This window comes from Cannabis sativa, chromosome X (assembly GCF_029168945.1).
Source record: "Cannabis sativa cultivar Pink pepper isolate KNU-18-1 chromosome X, ASM2916894v1, whole genome shotgun sequence".
Classification (NCBI taxonomy): domain Eukaryota; kingdom Viridiplantae; phylum Streptophyta; class Magnoliopsida; order Rosales; family Cannabaceae; genus Cannabis; species Cannabis sativa.
In genome coordinates this window covers 33064504-33092488 of record NC_083610.1, presented here as the reverse complement: position 1 = coordinate 33092488, position 27985 = coordinate 33064504, and the positions used below count along the sequence as shown (strand labels likewise).

Below are 27985 nucleotides of genomic sequence, written 5' to 3'. Positions count from 1 at the left end.
AATGACGAATATGATTATATTCCCGAAATTCTATCTCGAAATGATATAAATCCTCAATCTTAGAAATCTCCTACTTGTATGGGCAAATTAACTTAGAGTTAGATTAGTAGTGGTGGTCCAAGAAAGAATTACTCATGATACAGTTACACATTCACAAGTGTTTAATAATCATTTTCTATTAATGGATTCAAACTGTATGAGTTGAGTATTCTGTGACCAAAATCCACTTACACTATTCTAAGAGCTCTTTGATGTAACTAAATCAAGTCATCAAAAGACACAACCATATTTTATATGTAACACCCTAACTAGCATAGGCGTGTTACGTGATTTTTAAACGTACTGTGCAGCTTGTTGCTAATCAACGAGGTTTATGGAAATCGTGATTAATTAAATTTTTTGCTTTTTAATTAAACTTATAAAATATTTATACAAAAATACTCGGGATCCCGATTACAAAACGCTTTACAAAAGTTTACTGACTAATATAAAATACTTGTCGCCTAGCGACTAACTACAAAAGCACTGTTGTCTCGAGGATCGTACGCTCCAGGCCTAACCGCCCCGACATGTACAATCTTCATCAGCTCGTCCTCACGGTTCCTCAGCTTTGGCCTTGCCCTTACCTACACATGAACATAGCACTGTGAGTCGACAGACTCAGTAAGAAAAGTATAAACATAATCATACATAAATCCCGAGTTATGATCAGACGCCCATACCCCTGACCATTACCCTAACTGTCGTGTCCCACACGATACTGAGTCCCGAACGTTCATAAGACGGTACTATTGACAAGTAAATGCTCTATACTCTGCATTAATCGATCATACTCTAGCTGTTAGTCATACTCTAGCCTGTACCGATGTGTTACAGTATCAGCCTATACTCGGTACACTGGTCATACTCCAGCTGCTAGTCATACTCTAGCCTGTACCGATGTGATACGGTCAAATAGTACAGTACCACCAACCCTAGTATCAGCCTATACTCGGTTCACTGGTCATACTCTAGCTGCTAGTCATACTCTAGCCTAACCAATGTGATTCAATGTCAGCCTATACTCGGTACGCTGGTCGTACTCCAGCTGCTAGTCATACTCTAGCCTGTACCGATCTGACACAATCGGACGGTACGAAGCCAACATACATATCTAATGTAATCTAACAGGCTTCCTAACATGCACGCTAAACATGTAATACATATGCATACTGTTATACTAATCTTACCTCGATTCCGAATTAAGGTGTGCCGATCAACCTGAGTGGAACGAACTGCACGGCGATTTACAGGCTCCTAAACCATAACAATCACAACACTAGATAAGTGATACGCTAAATCACTTCCCGGGGACTTAAACTAGAAACTAGAAGTTTCCCTATCGATAAAAAGCATGGCAATACCCCAAATAACATAAAAACGAGAAAAACTAGGGTTCCTAAAAATCCCCCAACCGGTAGACCGGTTCTACAACTGGAATTCCGGTTCTAGGAATTCCTGAACCCTCATCCGGAATTCCGGTTGCACAACCGGAATTCCAGTTCCTCGCAGAAAACACCCAAAAATTCATAACTTGCTCAAATCAAACCCAATTCATACCAAACCTTCTAGACCTGTTCTAAATACCCCAAAGAACATTTCTAAAGCAATAACACAGCCCAGAAAACACAGAATCAAAAATCACCATTAAAGCTCCAAGCTTTGAGTTCAAAACTCAAACTTGGTCAAGCATCAATAACATGCATTCAAACCAGCTCAAATCTCCCTAAATAAGCATATAATAACCTCTGAAAACTACAGCAAGCATCAACAACAAGTGCAGCAACAGATTTCATCATTTTTCTTTGAAAACTATAGTTTTGAGTAAGAATTCCATATTTTGATAAAACCAACTAATCACCAACACAATCTTGCTTGAATCAACATTTTAAATCATAATTAAACTTCAGAAATCAAAAGCAATCACAAACAATAACCACAGCCACAAACTCTCAAGCATGCAATACTCAACTTTCTTAAAAACGAAGAAAACTAAAAGAGAAGCTACAATGATCTTACCAAGCACTTGAACTACACTTAGATTGGATGAATTAAGCTTGAAAAAATCAAGAAGAACTCCCAGCCCTAGCAATCCACACCAGCCGAGAGAGAGAGAGAGAGAGAGAGAGAGAGAGAGAGAGAGAGAGAGAGAGAGAGAGAGAGAGAGAGAGAGAGAGAGAGAGAGAGAGAGAGAGAGAGAGGAAAAGAACTTGAGTTTTTTTTAATTTTTCTAAGTTTTCTAATTTGAATAAAATGAGAGAAAATGCATGTAATAAACCTTCATTTGAGCCAAAAGAAGCCACATAAATCATATATTCAAATCACTAAGTCCACTAAAGGATAAAACAATAATGGGACAAAATGACCAATTTGCCCCTCCATACTAAAATAACATATAGGGCACTAAAGGGTATTTTGGGAAATTCTAAATTCCTGACCACTCCCGACATTCCCAATGTCTAAATAACCGTCCCCCAATACTAACATACTAAGTTGTGATTTTACTGAGCCAAACACCGAGTTCCATGTTACCGGGCACCGGAAATGTAAAATTATGAATTTCACTATATGACATAAAATGCATTTCAGAATTCAATAATAACAGCATAAACAATTATTTAAATATCTATAAATAATTTTCCATAATCAAACATAATTAACTGCTAATTTCCAAATTAAACTAAGCGGTCTTTACAACTATTCCCCCCTTAAAAGGATTTCGTCCCTGAAATCTAACCTGAACAACTCTGGATATTGAGCTCTCATATCTGACTCTAGCTCCCAGGTGGCTTCCTCCACCTTACTGTTTCTCCAGAGTACCTTGACCAATGTTATGGTCTTATTCCGAAGGACTTTATCCTTTCTATCCAGGATCTGCACTGGCTGTTCTTCGTATGTCATATATGGTTGCAGTTCAAGGCTCTCATAACTGAGTATATGAGAAGGATTTGAAACGTATTTTCTCAACATAGAGACATGGAATACATTGTGAGCTGCTGATAAAGCTGGAGGCAACGCTAACCGGTATGCCACTTGACCTACCTTCTCGAGAATCTCGAAAGGTCCTGTAAACCTAGGGCATAACTTGCCTCTTTTCCCGAAACGTTTGATCCCCTTCATTGGAGACACCTGTAAAAACACATGGTCCGCTACTCGGAACTCAACATCTCTGCGTTTCGGATCTGTGTAACTTTTCTGTCTACTCTGTGAGGCAAGCATTCTAGCTTTTATTTTCTCAATTGCCTCATTGGTCCGCTGCACTGACTCCGGACCTAGGTATTTCCTCTCCCCTGTCTCATCCCAGTGAATGGGAGATCTACACTTCCTACCATATAACAGTTCATAGGGAGCCATCCCTATCGTACTCTGATAACTGTTGTTATATGAAAATTCAATCAACGGTAGATATTTATTCCAAGAGCCTTCAAAATCCATAACACAGGCTCGTAACATGTGCTCCAATATCTGAATTGTCCTTTCGGACTGCCCATCAGTCTGAGGATGGAATGTTGTACTGAATTTCAGTTTTGTACCCATTGCTCGTTGCAAACTCTGCCAAAACTTGTAGGTGAACTTCGGATCTCTATCCGAAACTATAGACTTCGGTACCCCGTGAAGTCTTACAATCTCTTTAACGTACAATGCTGCCAACTGATCCACTGAATAGGTTGTTCTAACAGGCAGAAAATGAGCAGACTTCGTGAATCGATCCACCACTACCCAGATGGAATCGAACAAACCCGTGGTTGTAGGTAACCCAACCATGAAATCCATCGTGATATCCTCCCACTTCCATTCAGGTAGGGTTAAAGGCTGTAACAACCCTGCTGGTCTCTGATGTTCAGCCTTAATCTGCTAACAGGTGAGGCATCTCGATACGAATTCTACCAAATTCTTCTTCATACCGCTCCACCAGAAGTACGGTTTAAGATCCTGGTACATCTTGGTGGTGCCGGGATGCAGAGAATAAGGGGTAGAATGAGCCTCTTCAAAGATCTCATTCCTGAGTTCCACACTACTCGGAACACAAACCCTAGCTTCATACAGAAGCATCCCGTTATCTGACACTGAAAATCCTTGGCTTGGCCAGCCAAAACTTCATCTCTGATTTTTACTAACTCTGGATCAGTCATCTGAGCGGCTTTAATTCTTTCCAGTAGATCAGATTGCAGCGTCAAGTTGTGAAGCTGACCTACCACAAACTTAATGCTGGATCTAACCATGTCCTCTGCTAACTGAGGTGAGATATGAATCATGCTAGCTACCTGCCCAGGACTCTTCCTGCTCAGGGCATCAGCCACTACATTGGCCTTCCCAGGGTGATAGAGAATCTCACAGTCGTAATCTTTCACTAATTCCAACCAACGCCTCTGTCTCATATTCAAATCTTTCTGAGTAAAGAAATATTTGAGACTTTTATGGTTGGTATAGATTTCACACCTTTCTCTGTAAAGGTAATGCCGCCAGATTTTCAATGCAAAAACTACCGCGCCCAACTCTAGATCATGAGTCGGGTATCGCTGTTCATAATCCTTTAACTAACGGGAGGCATAAGCGATAACCCGATCGGCTTGCATCAGCACACACCCCAGACCCTGTCTGGATGCATCACAATAAACTACAAATTTCTCTTTATCTGAAGGCAAAGCTAGCACTGGAGCTGTATTCAACCTCTATTTCAGCTCCTGAAAACTAGCTTCGCACTTATCTGACCAAACAAACCGCTGATTCTTCTTCGTAAGTTCGGTTAAGGGTGTTGAAATCTTAGAAAACCCTTCCACGAACCGACGATAATATCCGGCTAAACCCAAGAAGCTTCTAATTTCTGTCACTGTTTTCGGTCTTGGCCAATCCCTGACGAATTCTATTTTCCCCGGATCCACCTTGAGCCCATCTTTGCTAACAATTTGCCCTAAGAAAGACACCTGAGATAGCCAAAATTCACATTTCTTGAATTTGGCATAAAGCTTGTGTTCCCGAAGCCGTTGCAAAACCATCTGAAGATGTAACTCATGCTCCTCTTCTGATTGAGAGTACACAAGGATGTCGTCGATAAACACAATTACACAGATATCGAGGAAATCCTTGAATACTCTATTCATCAAATCCATAAATGCTGCGGGAGCATTGGTTAGTCCAAACGACATAACCAAGAATTCGTAATGTCCATACCTAGTACGGAAAGCCATCTTCGGAATGTCCTCCTCTCGGATTTTCAACTGATGATAACCCGATCGGAGATCAATCTTGGAAAAGACCGTCTTCCCCTGAAGTAGATCAAAAAGATCATCGATCCTAGGTAGTGGATATTTATTCTTCACTGTTAGCTTGTTTAATTCCAGATAATTGATGCACATTCTCATAGTTCCATCTTTCTTCTTGACGAACAAAATCGGAACTCCCCAGGGTGACACTGTAATACCCAGAATTAAGAAATGGATTAGCAAAACCCTAACTAGATAATTATGTATAATTGAGGAATTATAATATTATATAGTTCAATATATGTGATTTTATATGAATTTTAATATATTAAAGACCCCGTTGGTGAGCCAGGGGCATTTTGGTAATTATGACCCGAGAACGGTAAAATGATGAAATTAATTTAATTACATGCTTAATAGAACTATATTATTATATAGTATGCCTGTGTTGTCTTTTCAGGTGTGTTCTGACAGGTTACCGCGGTATAGTCACAACCGAGAATTTCGGGCCGAACTGGGTTGGGTTCGGGCCCGAAATGTAAATTGGATTAATTTATTTGGCATTTTATTTGATGAGTGATAATCTGAAATTAATTGTGAATTATGTATGCATGAAATGGCAAAATTACCCTTGTGAGGGTGTATGTGTGAATTTAAGCCATGAGGGCAAAATGGTCTTTTGACCTTTATTTTCTACAATTAATAAAAGATGGAATTTTGAGGAAAATGAATAGAAAATTCTGGTTTCTCCTCCCTCATACCCGAACCCCTCTCTCTCTCAACCCTCTTTAAATTTCAAACTTGATTTTGTGAAGATTTGCTTGGTTTGAAGCTTAGTATTTGAGGATTGATTGAGCTTGGCTTTAAATTGAGTTTGAGATAACTTTCTTTGGATTGAATCTTTGTTTAATTTTTGAGTTTAAGTCTTGAAAGAGCATGAAATAAATGAGCAGACCACAAAGGATGCCGTCATGACATCGAATCTGCCTGCTAATGGTAACGTCAGTAAGGGGACCGACAGTGGCAACCCTGATTACAAACAGAAGGCTGAGGCTTTCGAAGTATCAGGGAGTAATAGAAAGTATTGGGGAAATTGAGGTGACCGTCAAGGTCACGAATCCTCTTTCAAGTCATATCTTGAATGTCCGAAATGTAAGAATCACCATCAGGGTGAAAGATGGGCCAAAGCTACGTAGTATACTTGATATAGATTATATGAATCGGACGTTCCAAGATTACCTGATTAGATGTGTGATCGTGTTTATCGATGACATCTTGGTGTAATCTGAAACAGATAAAGAACATGAGTTGCATCTCAGATCAGTTTCACAATGATTACGGGACAATAAGTTGTATGCCAAACAACCCAAGGTGGACGAGGTACCGCCCCAGGAGAAGAGTTTGGTGAGTCAGTCATCGACCTTTCTAAGGAGGTAGTGTTGGAAGTGGAGCCACCAGTCAAGAAGAGCTCCAAGTCCAAGTGTGCCAAGGGGGAAGCACGAATGTTCCTAGAAGACCAGTCTAGTTTTCCTTTTTATTCATTTGCACAAATAAGGAAATAAATGCTCCCAAATTTTGACAGAAGATTATATCAAGAAAAAAGGGAAAACTTCCTAAATAAAGATTAAACAATTAATTCATGATTAATTGCCCACGATTATAAGATACGATTTTGACAAATTCAATTGTATCTAATCTGCCTAGTCAGAAGATTGTCTCCTTCGTGGGTTGGACTTCACGAGACGACCCAAGTTAAGTAATTCAATGTAAGCTCCCTAATAGTGGGAAAAGAGAAACTAAGTACAATTCTCTTAACACTATAAATACCCAATGAATCCTTCGAATTAAGGACTAAATTCTCTTACAATATTTTTCAGGAAAACTTGAGAACTTATGCTCATTGTATTCCCAAAGGTTTTTCTAGCTTAAAGTTACATAATAACATTGACTCGTGGACTAAGACTCGTTAACACCCCAACCAAGTAAAAAATGTTTGTGTTGTTCTTACTCTTTCTCTGTTAATTATTTATTTCTTCAGTTCTAATTATTTATAATTGGTATTCTGAAAATCTCATAAACACTTTCGATTGTTGTTACTGCATTTACAATATGGGTTGATTTAAAATGAAAATAAAGAAACAAGAATGAGAATAAAATGACATTTAATATGAGGAAAATAAGTTACATATATTCATTATGCATTAGAATATCCTCTCCTCTCACTTTGGAAGGAATCGCCATTCCATTGTTTTCAATTGCAACCAAAAATACACTTACTTATAAGCACCTAAGATGAGATTCATTTCATATTATTATCCATGATAAAAAGAAGATAAAGATGGAAATAGTATAGAACAAAAAGAAAAGCAAATTGATCCTATTATTACTCATATATATTATTATGATATTACAGATTATAGAAATCTAATAACAGACTTTCATAGGCAGTGTCATTTTATAACCAAAATTTTGAGATCATGCCAAAGTAAAGTAAGTTGGCTTTCCTATGTCATTTTCCACATGTTTTGTTAAGCATTTAAGTAATAGACTATGACATATAATCTGACATTTTTGTGGGGCGTGCTAGGTGCTCTCAAGACAGTCTTCTTAGCAGATCGTGGAGTGGAAAGAATTACTCAAAAATACCACATAGAGATACACTTCTATCTTTGGTAAGGACACAAACAGAATGCACATAGTGAATGTGTATTTCTATCCCTCCTTTCTGCAGAGAAAAAAAAAAGAAAGAAGTAAGCATCATCTGCAGAATTTAAAATCCAAATACACAGATTATTGCAATATTAGTATCTAAAGATTGTTGTTATATTATTTGCTACAAAATTATTTGTTACAAATGAGATATTATTTAATCTAGTGGGGGAATGTTATATTATTTTATATAATATAATATTTAGATTAAATAATTAAGTTGTAAATAATTAAGTGTGACAAAGTATTAATTTTGTCAAATTGTAACATACATTATGGAGTTACAAAATGTATGTAGAATGATCACAAAATAGGAGTTGCAAATCCTTTAAATTGATGATCACTTGAATATGTAACTCTCATCTCTTTTTCACTCTTAAATTAGTAAAAGATGTTACTAATTATTTATGAATGTGAATGAATGATAGCTATTAAAAATATAGTTGTTGGAGACTTGATTTATTCATTTATAAGGTGTATAAATGGTTCAAAATCAAGTGTGAATGATTTGGAACACTTTGGAGAAGAATTGGCCAAAGCTGAAAAATTGGTAACTAGTAACTAGTTACTGTTTTTTTCAGCATATTATTGCACACGTTTTTGAAAGTTTGAGAGCCTTTGTAACAGCCCAAAACTCCTCCAAATCACCCAATTAATAACATAAATGCCCAATTTATGATTGGTAACATCCAAGGACTTTATGGTGGTCATTCATGTTCATATGAGAGTGAAAACTCTATAAATAGATGCCATATTGTTCACCTGTAAAAGTAGTAGTTCAAACCATTTGTTGTGGTTAGAACCTTGTGAGGATATGCTCATCCTTAGACACTAGGCTGAGCATATGAGGCTTGATAAATCTTTAAGAGCATTTCTAGAGTTTCCCTAAGTGTTCATATGAGGGAGGAAATGACTTTTAGGACAAAGGTCCTTGAGCCTTGGTCAAGCTTTTTGTGTGTTATCATTTTTCTTCTTCTCTAGCTTTCTTGTAATCTTGATGAAATACTTTTATTTGTATTTTGAGTATTTTGATTGTAATCCTCCTATTCTCTCTTGTAATGAGAATTTTCCAACAACTGCAATATGGATTGATTTGTTCTTGAAATTGGTTTTGATTTTGAGGATATTGTGCAATGGGTTTTAGATTGGGATCTAGGGTTACAAATTGGGTGTTAATTTTAGGGGAAATGTGTGACGTGGGGTTGCAATATAGATTTAGATGGGCAAGAAAAGATGGAGAAGCGATTCAGATGAAATAGAAGGTTACATAAGAAAAAATCGATGGTATCTCAGATGAAAAAGAAGATTAAAGGAAAAAAAACCAAAAGAACTATTGTTACGTAATATGAAGAAACAATGATGATGATCTACAATGTGAATCAACCGATAGAGAAGAAAGAAAACTCTATGAAAAAGAAACGTAGGTCTCTGAGAATGATGGATTTGAGAGGGAATATGAGAATGGAAAGTTTTTTTCTTTGATAAAAGGGAGAATGAAAACTGACTGAGAACCATGTAAAAATAAAAAATAAAAATAAAAATAATGTAAAAGTAAGTATATGAAAAAAATAAAAAACTTAAATTAAAAAAAAAAAAGTACAACTAAATGTATAAAAAGTGATTTCCCAAAAATTTATTTATTAAAAGTTAAGTGGGATCATGTGCCTCACATGACTCCACTCCCCTCCACCCCACCTTTTGCATGAGGTGGGACATTTAGTCCCTTATTGCTTAATGGAAAATTATAAATTTGTTCGTTCTTAACTCACGGGGTTTAGTCACTAAACTAAAATGATCGTCCGACATTGAAGGCTTGGTCCCGAACTCCCATTTTAGTAGAATGTCCAAATATGCTGTGTACTTGTTTTCCATAATTAGTAATGAAATGTTTTATGTATTAAAATACAATAACGGCTTTATTGACATGATATATAATTTTATTAGCATCCTATATATTTTTATTTTTATTTGTTGTTATTATATATATATATTTCTATTGTAAGGTGTACATTTTTTGTTATATTGTGTATAAATTTTATTATATAGTATATAATTTTATTTTAGATTATGCATATTTAGTTTTTATTTTATTATATATAAAGGTGATATAATTTTATTAATATGGTATATATAATTTTTTAATAATATTATATTATTTTATTTTTATTGTAAGTATATATATTTTGTTGTATGGTATATGGTTTTTGTTGTCTATAGTATATCATTTATTTAAGATGATATTAAGTTTCTATTTTATTATATATAAATTTTTTGATATGTATACATATTTTAATAGTAGTATATATAATTTTGTTAGCATTATATATATTTTAATATTAATTTAGTATTGTTATAATTTATTTGTATTATATGCAAAGTCCTTTTTTTGGCAATTTAGATGCCAAAATATTTTTTATTTTATGGTGAGATTTATTTGCATTCATAACTGATTTTTTCACATTTATTATTCGGTTTTTATTGCTCTTTTCTATCTTAGGAAAGATTGATTTTAAGCTGGACTTTTCTTGTATGGAAACTTCTTGTAAGAGAAAAAATTCTCTTATGGAAAGTTGGTTTTTTAAAGGAAACTTTGACTATTATTATTTTCCTTAATAAATTTGATTGTGTATTGATAAGATCAGATCATACACACTGTTTATGGCAGGTATCAAGACCCAATACAAGATCGAACTCGTTTTTGGCAAGTTTCCTTTTCTGGTCTGATTTGCTGCGACAAAATTTGTTTCTGATGCTGCAAATCAAGTTTTTCTTTGGAAAGTTTTGTACAGCTGTAGATTTGTCTTTGTGGCTGTTTCTAGGGTTTCTATGTTCTATAAATAGAACCTAGAGAGCAGTCATTCAGATCAACTCTTCTAGATTTCATTTTTTACATTTTTCTCATTTGTGAAGAGAGTTATTTTTGTGAGAACGTAGTTGTTCATCTAGGTTCTAGGATTTTTCATATTTGTTCTTACTCTGTCTTAGGGTTTGTTAGAACAACTTGAGTGAACAAGAGAGATGTCTTCGGGAGAAGACTTGTTCAAGCCTTACTTCGGGAGGAAGTAAGCACACACACTTCAAAGACGAAGGGAGTTCGCTGTTTGGAGGTGTTTCAGAAGTCAGATTCATAAAGTGCGATACAAAAGATTGCGACAATAATTTAGAGGGAGTCTAAACTTGTTTAAGTCAATTGTCTTTGTAATTGTTGTACTTTATTAATTGATTTCATTCTCTGGGTGTGGTCCCGTGGACTAGGAGTGTTCGAAAGAACACTGATACCACGTACAAATCTCTTATGTCAAGTGATTTAATTTTCTACAATTATTTTTATATTCTGTCTATTCTGTTTTGTCGCTGCAAAACTGGCTTCTACAGTAACAGAATTATATTTTGCTTCTGCAGACGTATACAATTTTATATTTTTGTATTTATTATTGGCATTTGTAAAAACTTAGTTTTTCATTATATAATTTTATTACTACGGTATATTAATTTTCAATGATACGATATATCAAATATTGTTGTATATATTTAATGATCTAATATATTTATCTGTTTTTGTTACAATATAATAATATGCAATACTAAAAAATTATATAACTTAATTTAATTATTATATATATTTTTTTAAAAAAAATAATATGTAATAAATATATTTTTATAATTTTTATTAGCTAATTTATTATATTTGGTCATTTTCTTAATTTTTTTTAAAAATGTACATTTAGTAACTTAGTTTCTAAATTTAGGATCATTTTGTATCCGAGTCCTTCTAAAATATCTAGGAGACTGTTATCTTAGCAAGCGAAAGCGATTACAAGGCACGTCTACCTTGAGCACTTCAAACGTACTATGCACATCTACCTTTAGCACTTCCAACGTCGTTAATGTTGTTCTTCAAAGGAAAACGTAATCTTCTATAACGACTAAATATTGTCACAATAAAGTTGTTAACGTATGATTGATGTCATTTTATGTGAAAATAACATATCAAGTCGCTCAAATAGATATAATATTCGCCAGCATATGATTGGTTATTCTATATGAAATTTCGTAATCGAGTAACGACTAAATGTTATCGCCCAAATAGTCACATTTTTCAAGATTACAAAGAACAACTACGTTGTGTCAAAACTAAACGTTACGAGTTAAAAGTTATAAAACAAAACAATAACCTTTTTTAAAATTTGTAGTTCTATTTTGGATCAATTAAATATTTTTCGCACACAAATCTTTCTTCATTAAAATTTAATCGCTTACTTTCATAAATCTCAACACAGTGATTGTCACATTTGTTCTTTGTATAACCGAGAGGTCATCATCATAAAAAGAATTGCTCTCTTCCCAAAATGATGAACTATCATCAATAAATTTTTTGAGAGTAAACTTAACTCTCACAAACACCTTTTGTTCATTCTTACACAAAAGACTTGGTTTTGGTAAAAACCCACACACCCTAAAGATGATAAAAAATACTATCAACAACACAGGAAAATAATTGCCAAGTGATTTGTATCTGCATGATTTTAACTGAACCATTTTTATTGTTATCGCAATGGACATTAATATAAACAAATACAATAATATTAAAATGAGCATTGCTATTAGGCACCAGTAATGCTTAGCACCTTTTAAACCTGTCGTCTTGCAATTAATTAACAATATTCCATAAAAATTATTATATTTAACTATATGAAACCTAATACTTAATTGCACCAATAGCGATATTAACACGTAATAGAATACTAAATACCAGTAGTACCCTATAGCATTTCTCTATTAAAATGTATAAATTAGATCCAGTAGGATCAATTCATCACTAACATGACGAAGTAATTTATTTATATAAATACGTATAAGAAATAAAAAACGAATGATTAAAAAAAAACCTTTAATAAAGTAAAATAAAAATGGGCATTAACTAAAATTTAACTCTAAAAACAATACTTGACAAAGAAAATCTCAAAACGATACTCTTATCAGAAATTATATCGAGAGCAACCCTAATAATTTTCTTTGTTTGGCTCCATCAAGAAAAACTAAAAACTAAACTAGTATTTACCAAGTTTATTATACCAGGACCACTACGTATTCCAAGTGTCCAACTCCTTGTTACGGCTTCTAGCTGTACTTGGAAGATGGACATTATCACAAAAAAAAAAAAAGGAATTTTATCTAAACCTACACTAATTTACACAACACTATCATTTTTCAGAGCCTTGGTGTAACTTTTCAGCTAAAATTCCTTACATGAAATTAGCTTCATGCTAATAATTTACAATGGCCAATGTCTCCCACACCTTTCCTCATCATCTTAATCCATCTGCAAGGACATAATAAAACACCACCGTCTTCTTGTCCACTATGTTAGAGAAAATTAGACTGATGGAAGATCGCTATGGATAACAGGTCAGAAAAGCTGGATCACTGCAAAAGCAGTTCATGCAGCTTTTACCGAAATAGTTCCGGAAAAGACCACAACACAAACCTTGCAAAAATGTCAGATTCCAAAAACTCTATATGAGCAGCTCGTCCTATGAAGGTGTTTAAGTTCTTCCCATAGGAAGAAGTATCAAAGTTGACATCACAACGCAAAAACACTCTCTGTTCTGGTGAAGGAGCCCGAATTTGGTCCAAAGAATCATTCAGCATCTCCAAAAATATTTTGCCTTTCTTTGAGTGATCCCATGAAGCTGCCTGGCACATATCAATTCTAGCAGAATGGTATGGTACGTAACCGTCCTACAGCACAATTAAATAGCGCACTAAAATCAGCAGAGGAAAAATGAAAGAAATTGTAAGATAGATACGTGAAAAACAATTAATTAATCAAACTAAGAAAGGCCATTTTCAGTAATTAAATCTTTACTGGAAATGACATAATCAATATTGAAATACCTGTGGCGAAGATAGCAGGATTATATGCCTGAAGTGCTCCAGTGTCTTTTGCTGCAATTAGAAAATTGAAGCAAATGAGGGGAAAATGTTTTTTATTTTCGGACTTTTTAAGTATTATACACAGCGTATATATAATACAATGTCACCTAGTAATCCTAGAGTAAATGAAAAAAATGCATTAAATGTAAATTTACAGCTAGCTTGATTTTTACAAAAATGAATAATTCAAAAAACTTGAACCAATAAATATAAGTTTTCCAGTCAGCCTATAGCTTGTTGAGCAACATGCTCAAGAAATGAATGAATATAAATAGTTTGACATGACAGACACCAAATCTGACAATGTTTTCGAAAAAAAAAAAAGAGAGAGAGAGAGAGAAAGAAAGAAAGAAAAGAACTTAGGAGTGGTTCAGATACTACTTTCCATGTCAATAAAGTAACATACATGGACAAGATCTCGTGAAACATTTCATAGTTCCATGCACATAACAAGCAACACCAGAAAAAGGCATGAAAAACTTCAGTACCTTGGACAGGTTGTAAAAGAATGTATTCTGAATGTCGGAATCATCCGTGAAAGTAAGTTGGTGAATGCACCGGGTGCCCTTGAACTTCTTCAAAAGCCATAGTCCAGAATTAAATAAAGAGTTCGAACTGTAGAGATACCCCAAGTGTGGACCGGATATAGAGACATATGTATACAGGTACCTTAGGTATGGCTCCATTATGCTTTCTGCAAAAAGACAACCATAAATATCTAGTGCCAAAGTATAAATTCATGAAAAAGAATGACTCGAAAACCATACTTGTACCTGCTAGTGCCGTTCTTAGAATGATATTTCCAATAGAATGTCCAACAAAGCTAAGCTTAATATCAGTCAAGATCCCATGTCTTGAAACCTTATCCATTTTTTTCTTTAGGAAAGAAATCACTTCCTGGGCCAGCCTTAGTCCCATTTCTCTAAAGTCTCCAGATGTTTTGTCTTCATTTACCTCTGACATAAGACACTCTATCTTGGGATCGAACAAAAGCCATTGATTCCGTACAAGCCTTAAATCCAGATGATGGCCCTATGATTTTAGATTGAAACACAAAAAAAATATTTTGCGGAATAAGATAATAACCAGTATAATGCAATGATTGCAAAGTGTATTCTCTGCTGTCCATAAAATAATTGACAGTAAAATCTTGTAAAAGAGAATATTATATATATAATTACTGGACCTACAAAACTGAAAAACTTAATTGAAGAAAAAAAAGCTTAGAAATATTCCGCTGGTATTTTCCAAGAGGAAATGTCCATTATATATATCTTCTAAGCCAAAGGTCCAACTTTCTAATCTTCTAATATCACACAACTACGATTACATAATTAAAGCTAACAGGCACAGCAACTTTCCAACAATCCATATAAAATCCTAAACATTTAAAAACAGTTCATCAAGACTTGCCTGAAACCCATGCACGAATACAACCACCTTTAAAACACGACCATTCTTTGGTTTGTTAGTGCCAGTTAGCTTAACAGCTTCAGAGCCACGTGCACTAAGTAAAGCAGGTGAATTAATCACATCCAAATGTCTCAAGTAAGAATTTTCACTAGTAGCACGCGTTGGTGCATTCATGACACGCTCCACAATAAGAACAGGAATACGAGAGGGATCTCCAAATATGTACATGTCTTGGATTGACCGATTATTAATCTGCACTAAATAAATTTCCATTCACAAAAAGATAAAATAATAACAATTTACAGAAGATACGAGCAATAGGTCACTTCATGAGTGGCCAGGTCCACAGGACTCACTTTCATTTGAGCAATACTTCGCCGATGGCGCTCAGCACGCATAGCAGCAGTCTGGGCTGGCTGTACAGAGCACAAAATAATATTTTATTAGAACATAGTGAAGAATTAATTCTTGCCCGGATTAAAAATATGGCATGACCAACAAAACTTTTATCACTTTCTATCACTTACATCATCAGTGAGCTTCCAAATACTTGATACTCTTTTATGAACACTATGGGGAGAAGAATCATCTGTACCACTATTTAAAAAATGATGAGGCATCTCAACCTTAGAGTATACCATCCATATTGACCATTCTGCCCTTCTATCTTTAGCCCAACCATCACGCAGATATTCCAATATCCTAGTTTTATTGGACCTGCAACAAAACCAGGTGATTTAGCAATTAGACCATAGGATCAAATCACTTTTCAGCACATTACATATACTACTATTGACACGAAGCTGAATAATTAAAAGATTAAAATGAACTCAAAAAACCTGTCAATGAATCAGGTTTCTAATGATAAATTGATAACTGAATGAATATATTGCCATCCCATTAATAAAAATATGTATGCATGCATATGCATACATACAAACTGGAGCTCACATTACATTATTACACGTGTTCTGTGTGTGTGTGTTTCTGTACTCTAGTCCTACTTATTTTTTCTTTTTTTTTATGAGGTGCGCCAGGCCCAAGCGATAGTGCAAAGCTTAGGTGACACTTGAAAGCCCGAGTAGCAAGCTACTGGAATTGGCTTTCCCCCTCAAAAAATAAATTTAATAATTTGAGATTGCATTATGCGACTGCCTAGATGAAGAACAAGAAAAAAAGTGAAAACTACTAAATCGCCAATGATATAAAAATTAAAAACACATTTGGAAAAGAGAAGAAAAATAAAACCTGTGGAACTGCAAAAATGTGTTCCATAAATATAACACTTGATCGCCCAATAAATGAAGCGTGTTTAATAGAACACTCTTTGGCAAAGAGAGGAGTGATTCACCACATTGTAGGTCTAAAGTACCATTCTCATTCTGCTCAAGAAACAAAGAAGCATTTTAGCAACAAAATCCATGACTAGAAAGGCGAACAAAGACTAAAATAAGACTTGCTGCGTGAAACAAGTAAGGACCTCAGAAACATTTTGTAGCTTGCCTTGTCCAGAAAATTTTCCATTTATGACAGAAAAATTTCCTTGAGAGACAGAATCAGAAAGCTTTATATCATCCATTTTTGATATAAACTCATCCAAATCAATAACTTGATCGGCAGCTTTGCTGAACCTTTGTAACTCTTCAAGTAGAATGTCACGAGCAGCTACTAATGACTTGATAAGCATGACAGCTTTTGAATCCGTCGTATCCAACTGACCCTGTGCCTAATATAATAACCACATATTTCAAATTAGGTGAAAGAACTTATTTATTATAATTATTTTATTTTTATTTTTTGTAAACAAACTTTAGAAAAAATAATAACACATAAGATAAATAAGTTAATAATAAATAAATTTTGACAAAAAGATGTCACTAGGAAACTATATAGAGGAACAATGTGTGAAAACCTACCTGGTTTGACCCATTACTTTCACCATCAGCAACTGTGGTACTAATAGAATCACTGAAATAATTAAATAACTCTGTTACTTCAACATATCAAAAAGCCACTGCAAATAATCTAGACTTCCCAAAACTGGTAAAAGATCACAAACCTTGGAAGCTTTTCTGCAGCTATATATGATTCACCTTTAAGTAGACTAATGTGTACACTTGCATCAACGAGCACAGCATGTAGTGCATCAAAATGAACAGGGCAATATGAATGCAAACCTAAAAGAGCTTTAGGAGGAATTCGAAATTCATGGACTGCAGCAGAGCAAGCACTTAGAGAAGCCTGCAAGTTAGACCTGCATGTTTTTCAAATTACAATTAAGGATCTAAATTGAGGTAAAAAAAACACACAAGGTGTGGACAATAAAGCTTAAGTAAGGAAAAAAAAAACTCACCCAGTCTCCGATATGGGTGCATACATAAGCTCAAACTTCAAAATTACAGCTGACATGGGTGGACCCTGAGAGCAATTTTATTATACAAGACTGTCAAATGTTCTTTTTTACTCATTCTCGTTATTCATAATAGACATCACAAACCATAATGTAAAATCATGATAGGCCTCCCATACGATTCACTTATGTGAAAGGTAAAGGTCTTACTGTACGGGGGTAGTTTTGGGACAGCAAGCTAATTGTAAATGATGGGCAGTCTGGTCTTTGTGAGGTTGGTTTTGTGAGTGAATATATAGCCCTTTCTTTAGAAGAGTGAGGTATGCATGAACTACGTTGGTTCATTGCATCTTGGAAAGCACCAAGTCTCTCAAATACCTAGGGTGTTGAGTTTTATCTTTTCACAGTTAATTCCAAAAAATAAACACTCTGGTTTCTGATTTCTTTGCATTTGCATTTGGCTTATTGTTCATATTATTGCTGACTTGACTTAGAAGGGTGTATGGGGCACATCAATTGGTATGAGAGCATATATTTTTTTGGCGAATGCCTAAAAGAAACATCGAATCCCACGTCGAATCAATGGAAAGGGTAGTCGAAACTGTTCAGGATGAATTGATCATGTTGAAAGAGAAGATGTGCAATCAGGATAAATCATAAAGGACTTGCAGCCATCAATTCCAAACTCGATCACCTGAAAGAATTGTTGACTAAGCCTTGCAATTTCCAATCCGACTTGCTCTATGTCCGAGCAAGCCTACTCTAGACGGATGGGGAAAGCAATTGACGACTTGAACTCTGTCCTCAAAAGATTGAGCTTACAATATTCTTGGGTGAGGACCCGACAAGCAGACCAATTGAGCAAAGCATTATTTCGAACTCCAACTACTCTTACCGACCTAGAAACTTGATTCTGGTATTATTTGTTTGGATGGGGCAGCTTTGATTGGTTCAAGTGGGAGAATCAATAGTTGTTGATGTGTTTTGAAAGGGAATGAAGAAGGCAGTTACTTGAGTTTGTGCGTAACTACAACATCTGCCAGTGCAATAAACATCAAGTTATGCCTCCTACGGGGTTGCTCTAGCCCTTGACGCTCCCCGATCAAGTGTGGGAGGATTTGACAATGGATATTATTGAAGGCTTACCTTAACTTGATAGAGTCATTTTTGTGGTGGTGGATTAGCTGAGTAAGTACAAACACTATATTCCTTTGAAGCGCCCTTTTAATGCCAAGGTAGATGTTGAAGCCTTCCACAAGCATGTGGTGAAACTACATGCCATCCCACACCCCATCAATTTTGACCGTGATAAGGTGTTTCTTAGTCATTTTTAGGTGGAGTTGTTCCATCTCCAAGGTATGGAGTTACGACATAGCAACACCTATCATCCTAAGATTGATGGCCAAACTGGGGTAGTCAATCATTACTTAGAAACTTATTTACATTATTTTGCTTTGGAGAAGCCACAAGTTTGGACAAAATGGCTGCCACGGGCGGAGTATTGGTAACAATAGTTTTCTTTCTTCCTTGGGGTGTATACTCCTTTCCAGGTGTTGTATTGGTAACAATAGTTCTCTTTATTCCTTGGGGTGTATACTCCTTTCCAGGTGTTGTATAATCGCAATACACCCACTCTTGTCCTTTACTCAGTGAGGTCTACATACCTCTATGGTCGCTGAGGATCAATGGCTGGAGGAGCGCGACTCTTTCCTTGATGATCTTAAGATGAATTCGCTCCAAGCACAGCAAAAGATGAAGGCAACAGCTGATGTTTCGCGTTATCATGTGGAGCTTCAAGTTAGGACCATGTGTTTTTGAAGTTATACCCCTATCATCAGAAGTCTTTGGTCGTCCAGAAAATGAGAAATTAGCTACTCGCTTTAATGGCCCTTTTAAGATGTTGCGTCGCATTAGGGCAGTAACATCTCATTTTGAATTTCCTACCTCCTTTGTGGTTTATCTGGTGTGTCATATGTCACAACTCCGAGCTGCCCACGGTAGCAAATTCTTCTCCAACTTTACCTCCTCAACATACTGGTAATATAGAGCTGCAAGTGGAACCTGTTGAAGTCTTAGAGGTTCGGCATGGCAGTTAACGCACCTTCGAAGTTTTAATTAAATGGAAGGACCTGCCTCTTTTTGAAGCGACTTGGGAGAATTTTGATGCCATTCAAAGTCATTTTCTAGATTTTCACCTCAAGGACAAGGTGAAATATATTAGAGGGTATTATTAGGCCTCTCATACAATTCATATGTGTGAGGAGGGTAAAGGACCTACAGCACGACAACGTTTAAAATAACGCTTTTAAGCCTTGAGAAGTTATTCTTTCTTTTTATTTATTATTATTATTATTATTATTATTATTTGTGAGGTAAGGCGTAAGCCTCAAATATTTAATTGAAAAAATATTTTTAAAGCACCTAAAAATATTAAGGATGAATAATATCTCTTATAAAGCTCAAACATACTATGAAAAGTCTCATAAAACTCAAACATACCATAAAGTGTCTCATAAAACTCAAAACTAAAATAAAGTTGAACTCTCCTTCTACTATGAAATGAAGCTTTAGCTTGCAAGAAAGAAGAAGAAGCTTCAACCAACAGCTCGAGAAGAACACTACATGCTTGACAATTTTTTTTGTGTTCTCTGGAGTTTTAAAATCAAAATTGAGGGAGGAGGGAGGGGAAGCAAATGACAGCTATTTATTGGAACTTTTTAAATTTGTTGAGTTATATTGGACTTTTTTCAGTTATTTAACCAATGGGCTTAAGTTACTTAAGCTGAAAAACTAAAATAACATTAGTTTTGGCCTTTTGAGCATTCAAAAGTCCAATACGATTTTTCTTCTTTTTTTTTCTAAGGCCCATGCCTTGATCATTTTCAGGCATCAGTCAGATCAAAGGTGCATCACCAATGTGAGGCATACGCCTCATTGCTACATATGAAGACGTATGCCTCTTTGTTGCATATGAAGGCACATGCCATAGTGCGTAAAGGTTCCACCTCAAAGTGAGGTGCACCTAACAAATGCAATTTTGAACACTGCACAAGGGTAGTTTTGGGACAGCAAGCTAATTGAAAAAGGATGGGTGGTTTGGTCTTTGAGTGGTTGGCCTTGTGACTGAATATATAGGCCTTTTGTTAGAAGAGTGAGGTATGCATGAATTAAGTTGGTTCATCGCATCGAGAGCACCAAGCCTCTTGAATACCTGGGGTGCAGAGTTTTACCTTTTCCCAGTTAATTCCAATAAACACTCATGTTTCTAATTTCTTTGCATTTGGCTATTGTTATTGTTCATATTATTGCTAGGTTGACTAAAAGGGATGTATGGGGCACATCAAACCATTTCTTAAAACATCATTAATTTTAGACCTAATCTCATACGAAGTCTTGTTAGGCTTTAAGCAATAAAACCACACACTACGTATTTCAAAATGTTAATGCAAGGTACGAGGCATATCTACTTAGTACAAACCATACAAATGGACTTGCATAAGCAGAAATGCCTTTATGAAAGAATGAAATATTGTGTATTATCATTTTCCTAATAAAAGTGGCAGGCTAAGTCACATTCATTTTCTGACATGCTGTACAACTTAAATATCAATGATGAATTACAACATGTTTACATTGTTATAGCAGTATAGTTTGTGTTTAACGCAGACAATTACCTCAGTTTTGCCAAGAGATAAATTGAACGATATCATAACTGATAGCAACACATCCTGCCTTGCATATTTTATCCGGAAAGGCTGTGTTGAAAAGCTATTGTCTGTATCATCAATCATCCACACTCCATATACGTCATCAGCACCTATATCTGGAGCTGGAATATAGATAAAAAATAACATTAGGGGACAGCAAAACAACTTTAAGACACAGCCTTAGTTTGACATTTCTTTTCTTCTTCTCATTGGCAGATTTCTATCATAAAGATGATTATTTCATATATACTAACAGTATCATGAAATTCTTCTATTTCGCTACCAGAATTTAATGTGTTTTTTGTTTGCTAACTTAGATAATAATTAGAGCTCTATTGTTGTAATTATCTTAGTCTGATTTCTTTGTCCAATATCTAGTTGCATAGCCTAGTAGTATTACCATTGTCTCACATAGAAGACGTCCCAAGTTCTAGTCATACCTTCATATTGGACAACTCTTGCTGGAGTACCCACAGAATTATACTCGCTGTTCTCCCATCGCATGGTAATCTTGAGTTGATACCAGCTACAACAACAGAAAATCATGTTAAACAAAGTTACAGATACATATTAAGAATATCATTTTGATAGTAAATGAAAGAAATACTCGATAAGCACTTACCCTTGTTGAAAAAGGTCGAGATTGTGAAACCTATGAATATAAACAGCAATCTCCTGTACCGTGTCAAACATAGCCACAGGCTTAATCTTCGCCGGGTGAGGCTGGGCATCTGCCAACCTCTTTCCTGACCAGCTTCTATAATTTAGACCAACCCACCATCCAAGACGCCGAAACATACGTAATTAACTATCAAATAAACTTGCATCCCTCCCTTCGTTTTCAGTCAATGTCAATTCCCAATCCCATTTCCAGCCCAATTCAACCTATCCTTTCACAAGCCTCACTGAATAGTTGTAAAGTCTCTTTCTTTCACTCACTCACTCTCTCTCTCTCTCTGTAATGTAATTACACTTTCCACCTCAACAATTTAACTTTCCAAGGGGGCACAAGAGCTTTGTGCAGCTGCAAAACCAGACACAAATCATACAATTTAGCCTCAGCTTCCGAAGTGAAAACATATAAACAATATTCATAATAAAAACAATAAGGATTACATTAACACTTAGAATCACTGCCACCATACACGAATTCAATACAGGAGCTTCAATCACTACCCCATTACCATTTTATGTCCAGAACATATTTATTACGAAAAAAAGTAATAAATTTCTTTTTCTGGTCTGAAAATGACATTCAATAAAGCTAGGTGGCAAAGGGAAATTGATCGAACAAGATGTCAACAAAACAAAAAGATACACAAATATGCAAGGACTGTAAATGTAGGAAGTAAAACACGAAGGTACCGTGAGAAGATCTGGCGCAGTGGAGAGGGAGAGAGAGGGAGAGAGAGAGAGAGAGAGAGAGGTGGAGCTAGGGTTTGGTTTTGCGAGAGCGATTGATTAGTGGAGAAGCCATTTGGGACAAAAATCTTTCGACAACGTTGAATTTCCTTGTTTGGTGCTCAATTACAACGTTGTCCTCCTCTCTAACGCCGATGATTGTGATCAATGTCCTTCAAGGAGGTGTGTGTATTGCCCCTAAGTTAATCGTAGTTTGTTACTTGGCCCTTAACTTATTTTTTTTTATGCAATTATATCCTCGTGTTTCTAAAATGTTTCAAATCACCCCAATTCATTTGTCTTCTATTTTTTTTTTTTTTTTTTTTTTTTTTTGAAATGAGGCTTCTATTAAAATCTAACATACACATAATTTCGTTAAAAAATAAAAAAATAAAATAAAAAAAAAATTAAAAAAAAAAAAGAAAAACAAACAAACATATATCATGAGAGCCACGTGACAAAATAATAATGACAAAATTAATCATTTTTTTCTTGAAAATTAAAAAAAAAAAATGACGGATCTCTCAAAGAAAAATAGTGAAAAAATTTATTATTTTAAGAGCAACTCTAATGGTAAAAAAAAAGAAAATACTTACTTAAGTAGATAAATGATGTGGTAAAATGTTTAGATGTTATACTATTGGAGTAGAAAGAATAACATTCTAAAAATTGTGGGGATACTATACAGTAGCATCAATACTATCATAATTTTTTAATAAAAAATTAAAACTAAAAATTTGTTGTTGTTAAAAATGAAGAAACATATAAAAATTTTTAATTATAACCAAATAATTTACATATACAATAATACTGTTATATTTTTAACTTGTTATATATAATAATAAAATATTATAAAAATGTGTTGTACTGTTTCAAAAAAAAACGATTATATAATATTTTAATTAAAATTGAATAATTAAATATATATATAAAATATTAATATATTAGAAAAATTTGCATTGAATTATGTTAGATTTCAAAAAAAAAAACAAGAATTGAGCAACAGTAATTTTATCGTTTTAAATTTAATTTTTTATTATTTTATTTCTTTATAAATAGTCACTAATCATTTTACATTTTTAACACAAATTCATCTTCTAAATAATTTCACATACTCTTCTTTTACAATTCATGCTACTTTTTTTTTTTCTTACCAAATAATAGATTCACAAAACTCCTAAAATTCTCAAAAATTTTCATATACCAACTCCCAAAATCCAAATTTATTGTATTCTCAATTTAACCAAAAAATTTCAAATTCTCCACATACTAATTCCCGCAATCCAAATTTTCAGTATTCTCAACTCAGTCAAAATTTTCCCATATCTTCATTCCCTCACCAAAATTTTAACTCTTTTGAGACTTCTCAACATACTCCATTATTCACACTACGAAATTCACTACCATATGGCTTTCATAGATCAAATATGGAAAAGAGTACAATTGATTTGAATGTTGAAACTTCATCGGCATCGGCATCAGCATCTGAAACCCATCATATAGGGCTGGAAAATGTGGTTATAGACAATGAAAATCTACCAAGCCAGAGAAGTAAACTCAAGTGGAGCAAAGAAGCAAATATACTTTTAATAAGTGGACGGCTTAATACATCTAAGGATGTTGTGGTAGGAAATGACCAAACTTCTGCTAAATTTTTGGATCGAATCGCAGAATACTTCAATACCAACCACAAAGGTGAAGAACGAAGAACTGGAAAACAATGCAAAGATCATTGGGGCAAGATGAATCAAAAGGTGACGCGTTTCAATGGGTGTTATAAACGAGTACAACAAGCACATCATAGTGGTTAGTCTGAAGAGCAAATTACTGAAATTGCGCATGAAATGTATAAATATGAAAATAACAATTCTAATTTTTTGTATGTACCCTGCTGGAGATTGCTAAAGGATGAGCTGAAATGGAATACAACCTTTTCAACCACAAGAAGGTGGTAAGAGAACAAAGCTCTCCGAATTAGGGGCATATACTTCATCGTCCAATGCGGAAATGAGTGAGCATGAAGTTCATGAAGTGTGCCCTACTGGCCAAAAGGCGGCTAAGCGGAAGGGAAAGGAAAAAAAAAAAAGAAACACATACTGCATTTATAGATGTTAATGCACGGAAAACAGTTGCTTTAGAAAAATTGGTGGCGATAAAAGAAAAAGAGACGGAACATAATATGATGATAAAATATATGGATTATCTCGTCATGGACACATCACACATGACGGCGGAACAAAAAAAAGATCATGAAAATCTATGTAGTCATATTAAGACTAATATTTTAAAGTTGTAATGTTATGTATTTGTACTATTTTTATTAATATTTATTATTTTATTTAGTTAATATTTTTAATTTTATTTTAAACTAGTGTAACTTAAATTTTCTATATTTAAAAATTTCTAATGGTTGCCAACAATATCTATTATTATTTATCATTACTCAATGCCAATAATATCATTTATAAAAGACCTATCTATACATTCATATTTAGAAGTTTAATTTAAAATTTATAACAAATATGGCATGCATGCCAAATATAATTAAAAAAGAAAAAGAAACATACTCTCTAAAAAACTTGAAATAAATTAAGAAACCAAACAAAAAGACAAAAAGTTTAATTAACAAAAGACAAAATTATTTGACCCAAATTTCAACACCAAACTTCACTCTTTTATAATAGGTAATAGATAAATAATGTAATATAAATAGATGTGATTAAGTTTTGGTCTTAATTGATTTCTCTTTTTAATGATATGAAAATTTGTTGTTTTATGAGATTGAATTCTTTTGATAATATCATCAATATCAATGTGAAGGCATAGAAAAAAGTTCTAATTATCCAATGGTAGAGGCATTGGTAATTAAAGAGAGCCAAAAAAAATTATTGGTAATCACTTTTTTTTGATGTTTTTTCATACATTTTATTTTATATAGGATTGTAGTAGTTAGTTAGGAAGTAGACACCTAACTTTTAATTATTAAGTTAGTTGGGTACTTGTAAATTTAATTAGGTTAGTTGAGCACTTACAATTTTAATTACTTCTAAATTAGTTGAGCAATTTAACATTTTAACATCTATAAATATCAGATTTTAGTCCCCATTTTAATCAATTTTTCACTATAATCTACTTATATTTATCAACCTTATACTTATGTATTGAATTCGCCGTTGCGTTGAAGGAAGAAGCGATGTTGGTGGTAAGACCCTTAGTTAGGAGATTGGAAGTAGTAAAGCTGTGCCCAAATATAACCTACTTATTATATTTATCAAATTTAATCTACTTTAAGTTTTATCATGGATTCACTAAATTCTCCAAATCCGTACGAAAATATGAGTTTGGATGATATCTTAATTTCAGAATTAATTGACGATTCCGATGAAAAATATTACAATGAATTCTTAGCTAGAAGTAGCTCTACAAGGCAAGGACGAAAGAGAAATCACATAGACAAGAGTCGTGAAGAAGGACACCAACTTTTGTTTGATGACTACTTTTCTGATCATCCGGTCTATACAGAATATCAATTTCGAAGAAGATTTAGAATGTGTAAGCACGTTTTCCTATGCATAGTACAAGCTCTAGAAAGTCATTCAAGTTATTTCCAAATGAGGTTTGACGCAACCGGTAAAAGAGGGTTGTCTCCACTACAGAAGTGCACTGCTGCTATGCGAATGTTGGCGTACGGAGCGCCTGCCGATTACGTTGATGAGTATGTTCGAATTGGTGAAACTACTGCTATTGATTGCCTAGTGAATTTTGTTCGGGGAGTGAATGAGATTTTTGGGACCGAATATTTGAGAAGACCCAATGTTGATGATATTCGTCGCTTACTTCAAATGGGAGAGGTTCGAGGTTTTCGAGGTATGTTAGGAAGCATTGACTGTATGCACTGGGAATAGAAAAATTGCCCAGTTTCATGGAAAGGCCAATTTACACGTGGTGATCATGGTACCCTAACAATCATGCTTGAGGCAGTTGCATCACAAGATCTCTGGATTTGGCATGCATTTTTTGGTGTTCCAGGTTCCAATAATGATTTCAACGTGTTAAATCAATCATCCTTATTAACTAACATCTTGCAAGGGGAAGCTCCCACTTTTGAGTTTATGGTAAATGGTACACAATATAACAAGGGTTATTATTTAGCAGATGGTATCTATCCAGAGTGGGCTACATTTGTTAAGACTATCCCATTACCTCAAGGGGAGAAAAGAAAATTATTTGCACGATGTCAAGAAGCTGTGCGCAAAGATGTTGAGCGAGCATTTGGGGTACTTCAATCTCGCTTTGCCATTGTACGTGGTCCTGGGCGTTTCTGGCAAAGAGATGTTCTCAAAGATATTATGTATGCTTGCATCATATTACACAATATTATTGTCGAGGATGAAAGAGATACATATAAGGGTATTTCAGATTTTAATTATGATGAAGGCCCCGCCGACACTCCAATAGTTGAAGTATCACATGGACCCATTTCTAATTTTTCGGCGATGCTTCAAATAAATGCTCAAATTCGCGATAGAAATATTCATCGCAATCTTCAGGCAGACTTAGTGGAGCACATATGGTCTAAATTTAAAAATTATTTTAATTAGTACTTTTTAATTATATTATAATATTTATTAATTATGTTATTTAATGAGTTATTTTTAATTTAGTTTATCTTAATTTTATATTAGATTGTTTAATTATAATTTTGTTATTTTAAAAGTTAGTGTATTTTTTTTTTCTTATAGTTAAGAAATTTAAATTTTATGTTATGCATATTTATATTAATATATAATTTCTTTAAATTTAGTGTGATAATGTATTTATAATTAAAAAAGTAATATATTAAATAATAATATGTGAGATCATAGTTATAGCATTTTTGAAGAGTGCTATACCATTGGAGTGTTTTTAAAAGTAATAGTGTCAAAAATAATGTGAAAGAGAAATAAAATAAAATATTATATTTTTAGATGATATGGAGATTTTTAGCATCCTTAAAGGATGCTACCATTGGAGATGTTCTAAGTGATGTTTAGTAAAAAAATTTATTTTTTAATTTTATAATGACAAAGAAAGAGTATTTTTATTTTTTAAAGTTTGTTTTTGAAAAATAAAAATGTGTTTTGTAATTATTTTTGTTTTTTAATTTTAGAAATAATAAATAAAAGTGTATTCTACAACTACTTTTATTTATCAATTTTAAAAACAAAAAACATGAATTTTTATTT

General features: G+C 34.1%; 2 protein-coding genes and 2 pseudogenes across 4 annotated transcripts; 2 read left to right on the top strand and 2 right to left on the bottom strand.

Annotated features, from left to right (window-relative positions):
* Positions 1 to 12899: 12899 nt before the first annotated feature.
* Positions 12900 to 22962, bottom strand: LOC115710561 (uncharacterized). Of its 3 annotated transcripts, XM_061107289.1 has the most exons (17): positions 22725 to 22962; positions 21982 to 22383; positions 21800 to 21885; positions 21327 to 21481; positions 17656 to 17720; positions 17362 to 17556; positions 17219 to 17270; positions 16783 to 17028; positions 16551 to 16684; positions 15830 to 16019; positions 15659 to 15718; positions 15303 to 15554; positions 14663 to 14921; positions 14559 to 14583; positions 14378 to 14464; positions 13851 to 13901; positions 13649 to 13694 (listed from the first exon to the last, which is right to left on the bottom strand). In XM_061107289.1, the coding sequence occupies exons 2-16, from the start codon at positions 22155 to 22157 to the stop codon at positions 13871 to 13873; spliced, it is 2013 nt and encodes a 670-aa protein (XP_060963272.1). In that variant the 5' UTR covers positions 22158 to 22383; positions 22725 to 22962; the 3' UTR covers positions 13649 to 13694; positions 13851 to 13870. The 3 variants fall into 3 exon arrangements, with proteins under 3 accessions (XP_030494789.2, XP_030494784.2, XP_060963272.1); XM_030638929.2 differs by having other exon boundaries at positions 12900 to 13694; positions 14378 to 14583; positions 22476 to 22952; XM_030638924.2 differs by having other exon boundaries at positions 12900 to 13694; positions 14378 to 14583; positions 22725 to 22952.
* LOC115703328 (U2 spliceosomal RNA) lies at positions 16326 to 16508 on the bottom strand (annotated as a pseudogene).
* Positions 22963 to 24187: 1225 nt separating the features above from the next.
* On the top strand, positions 24188 to 24571 carry LOC133032125 (glutathione S-transferase T3-like). Its single transcript, XM_061105969.1, has one exon. It carries the CDS (start codon positions 24188 to 24190, stop codon positions 24569 to 24571), a length of 384 nt encoding a protein of 127 aa, XP_060961952.1.
* Positions 24572 to 25727: 1156 nt separating this feature from the next.
* Positions 25728 to 27687, top strand: LOC115720198 (uncharacterized; annotated as a pseudogene).
* The last annotated feature ends 298 nt before the right edge of the window (positions 27688 to 27985 follow it).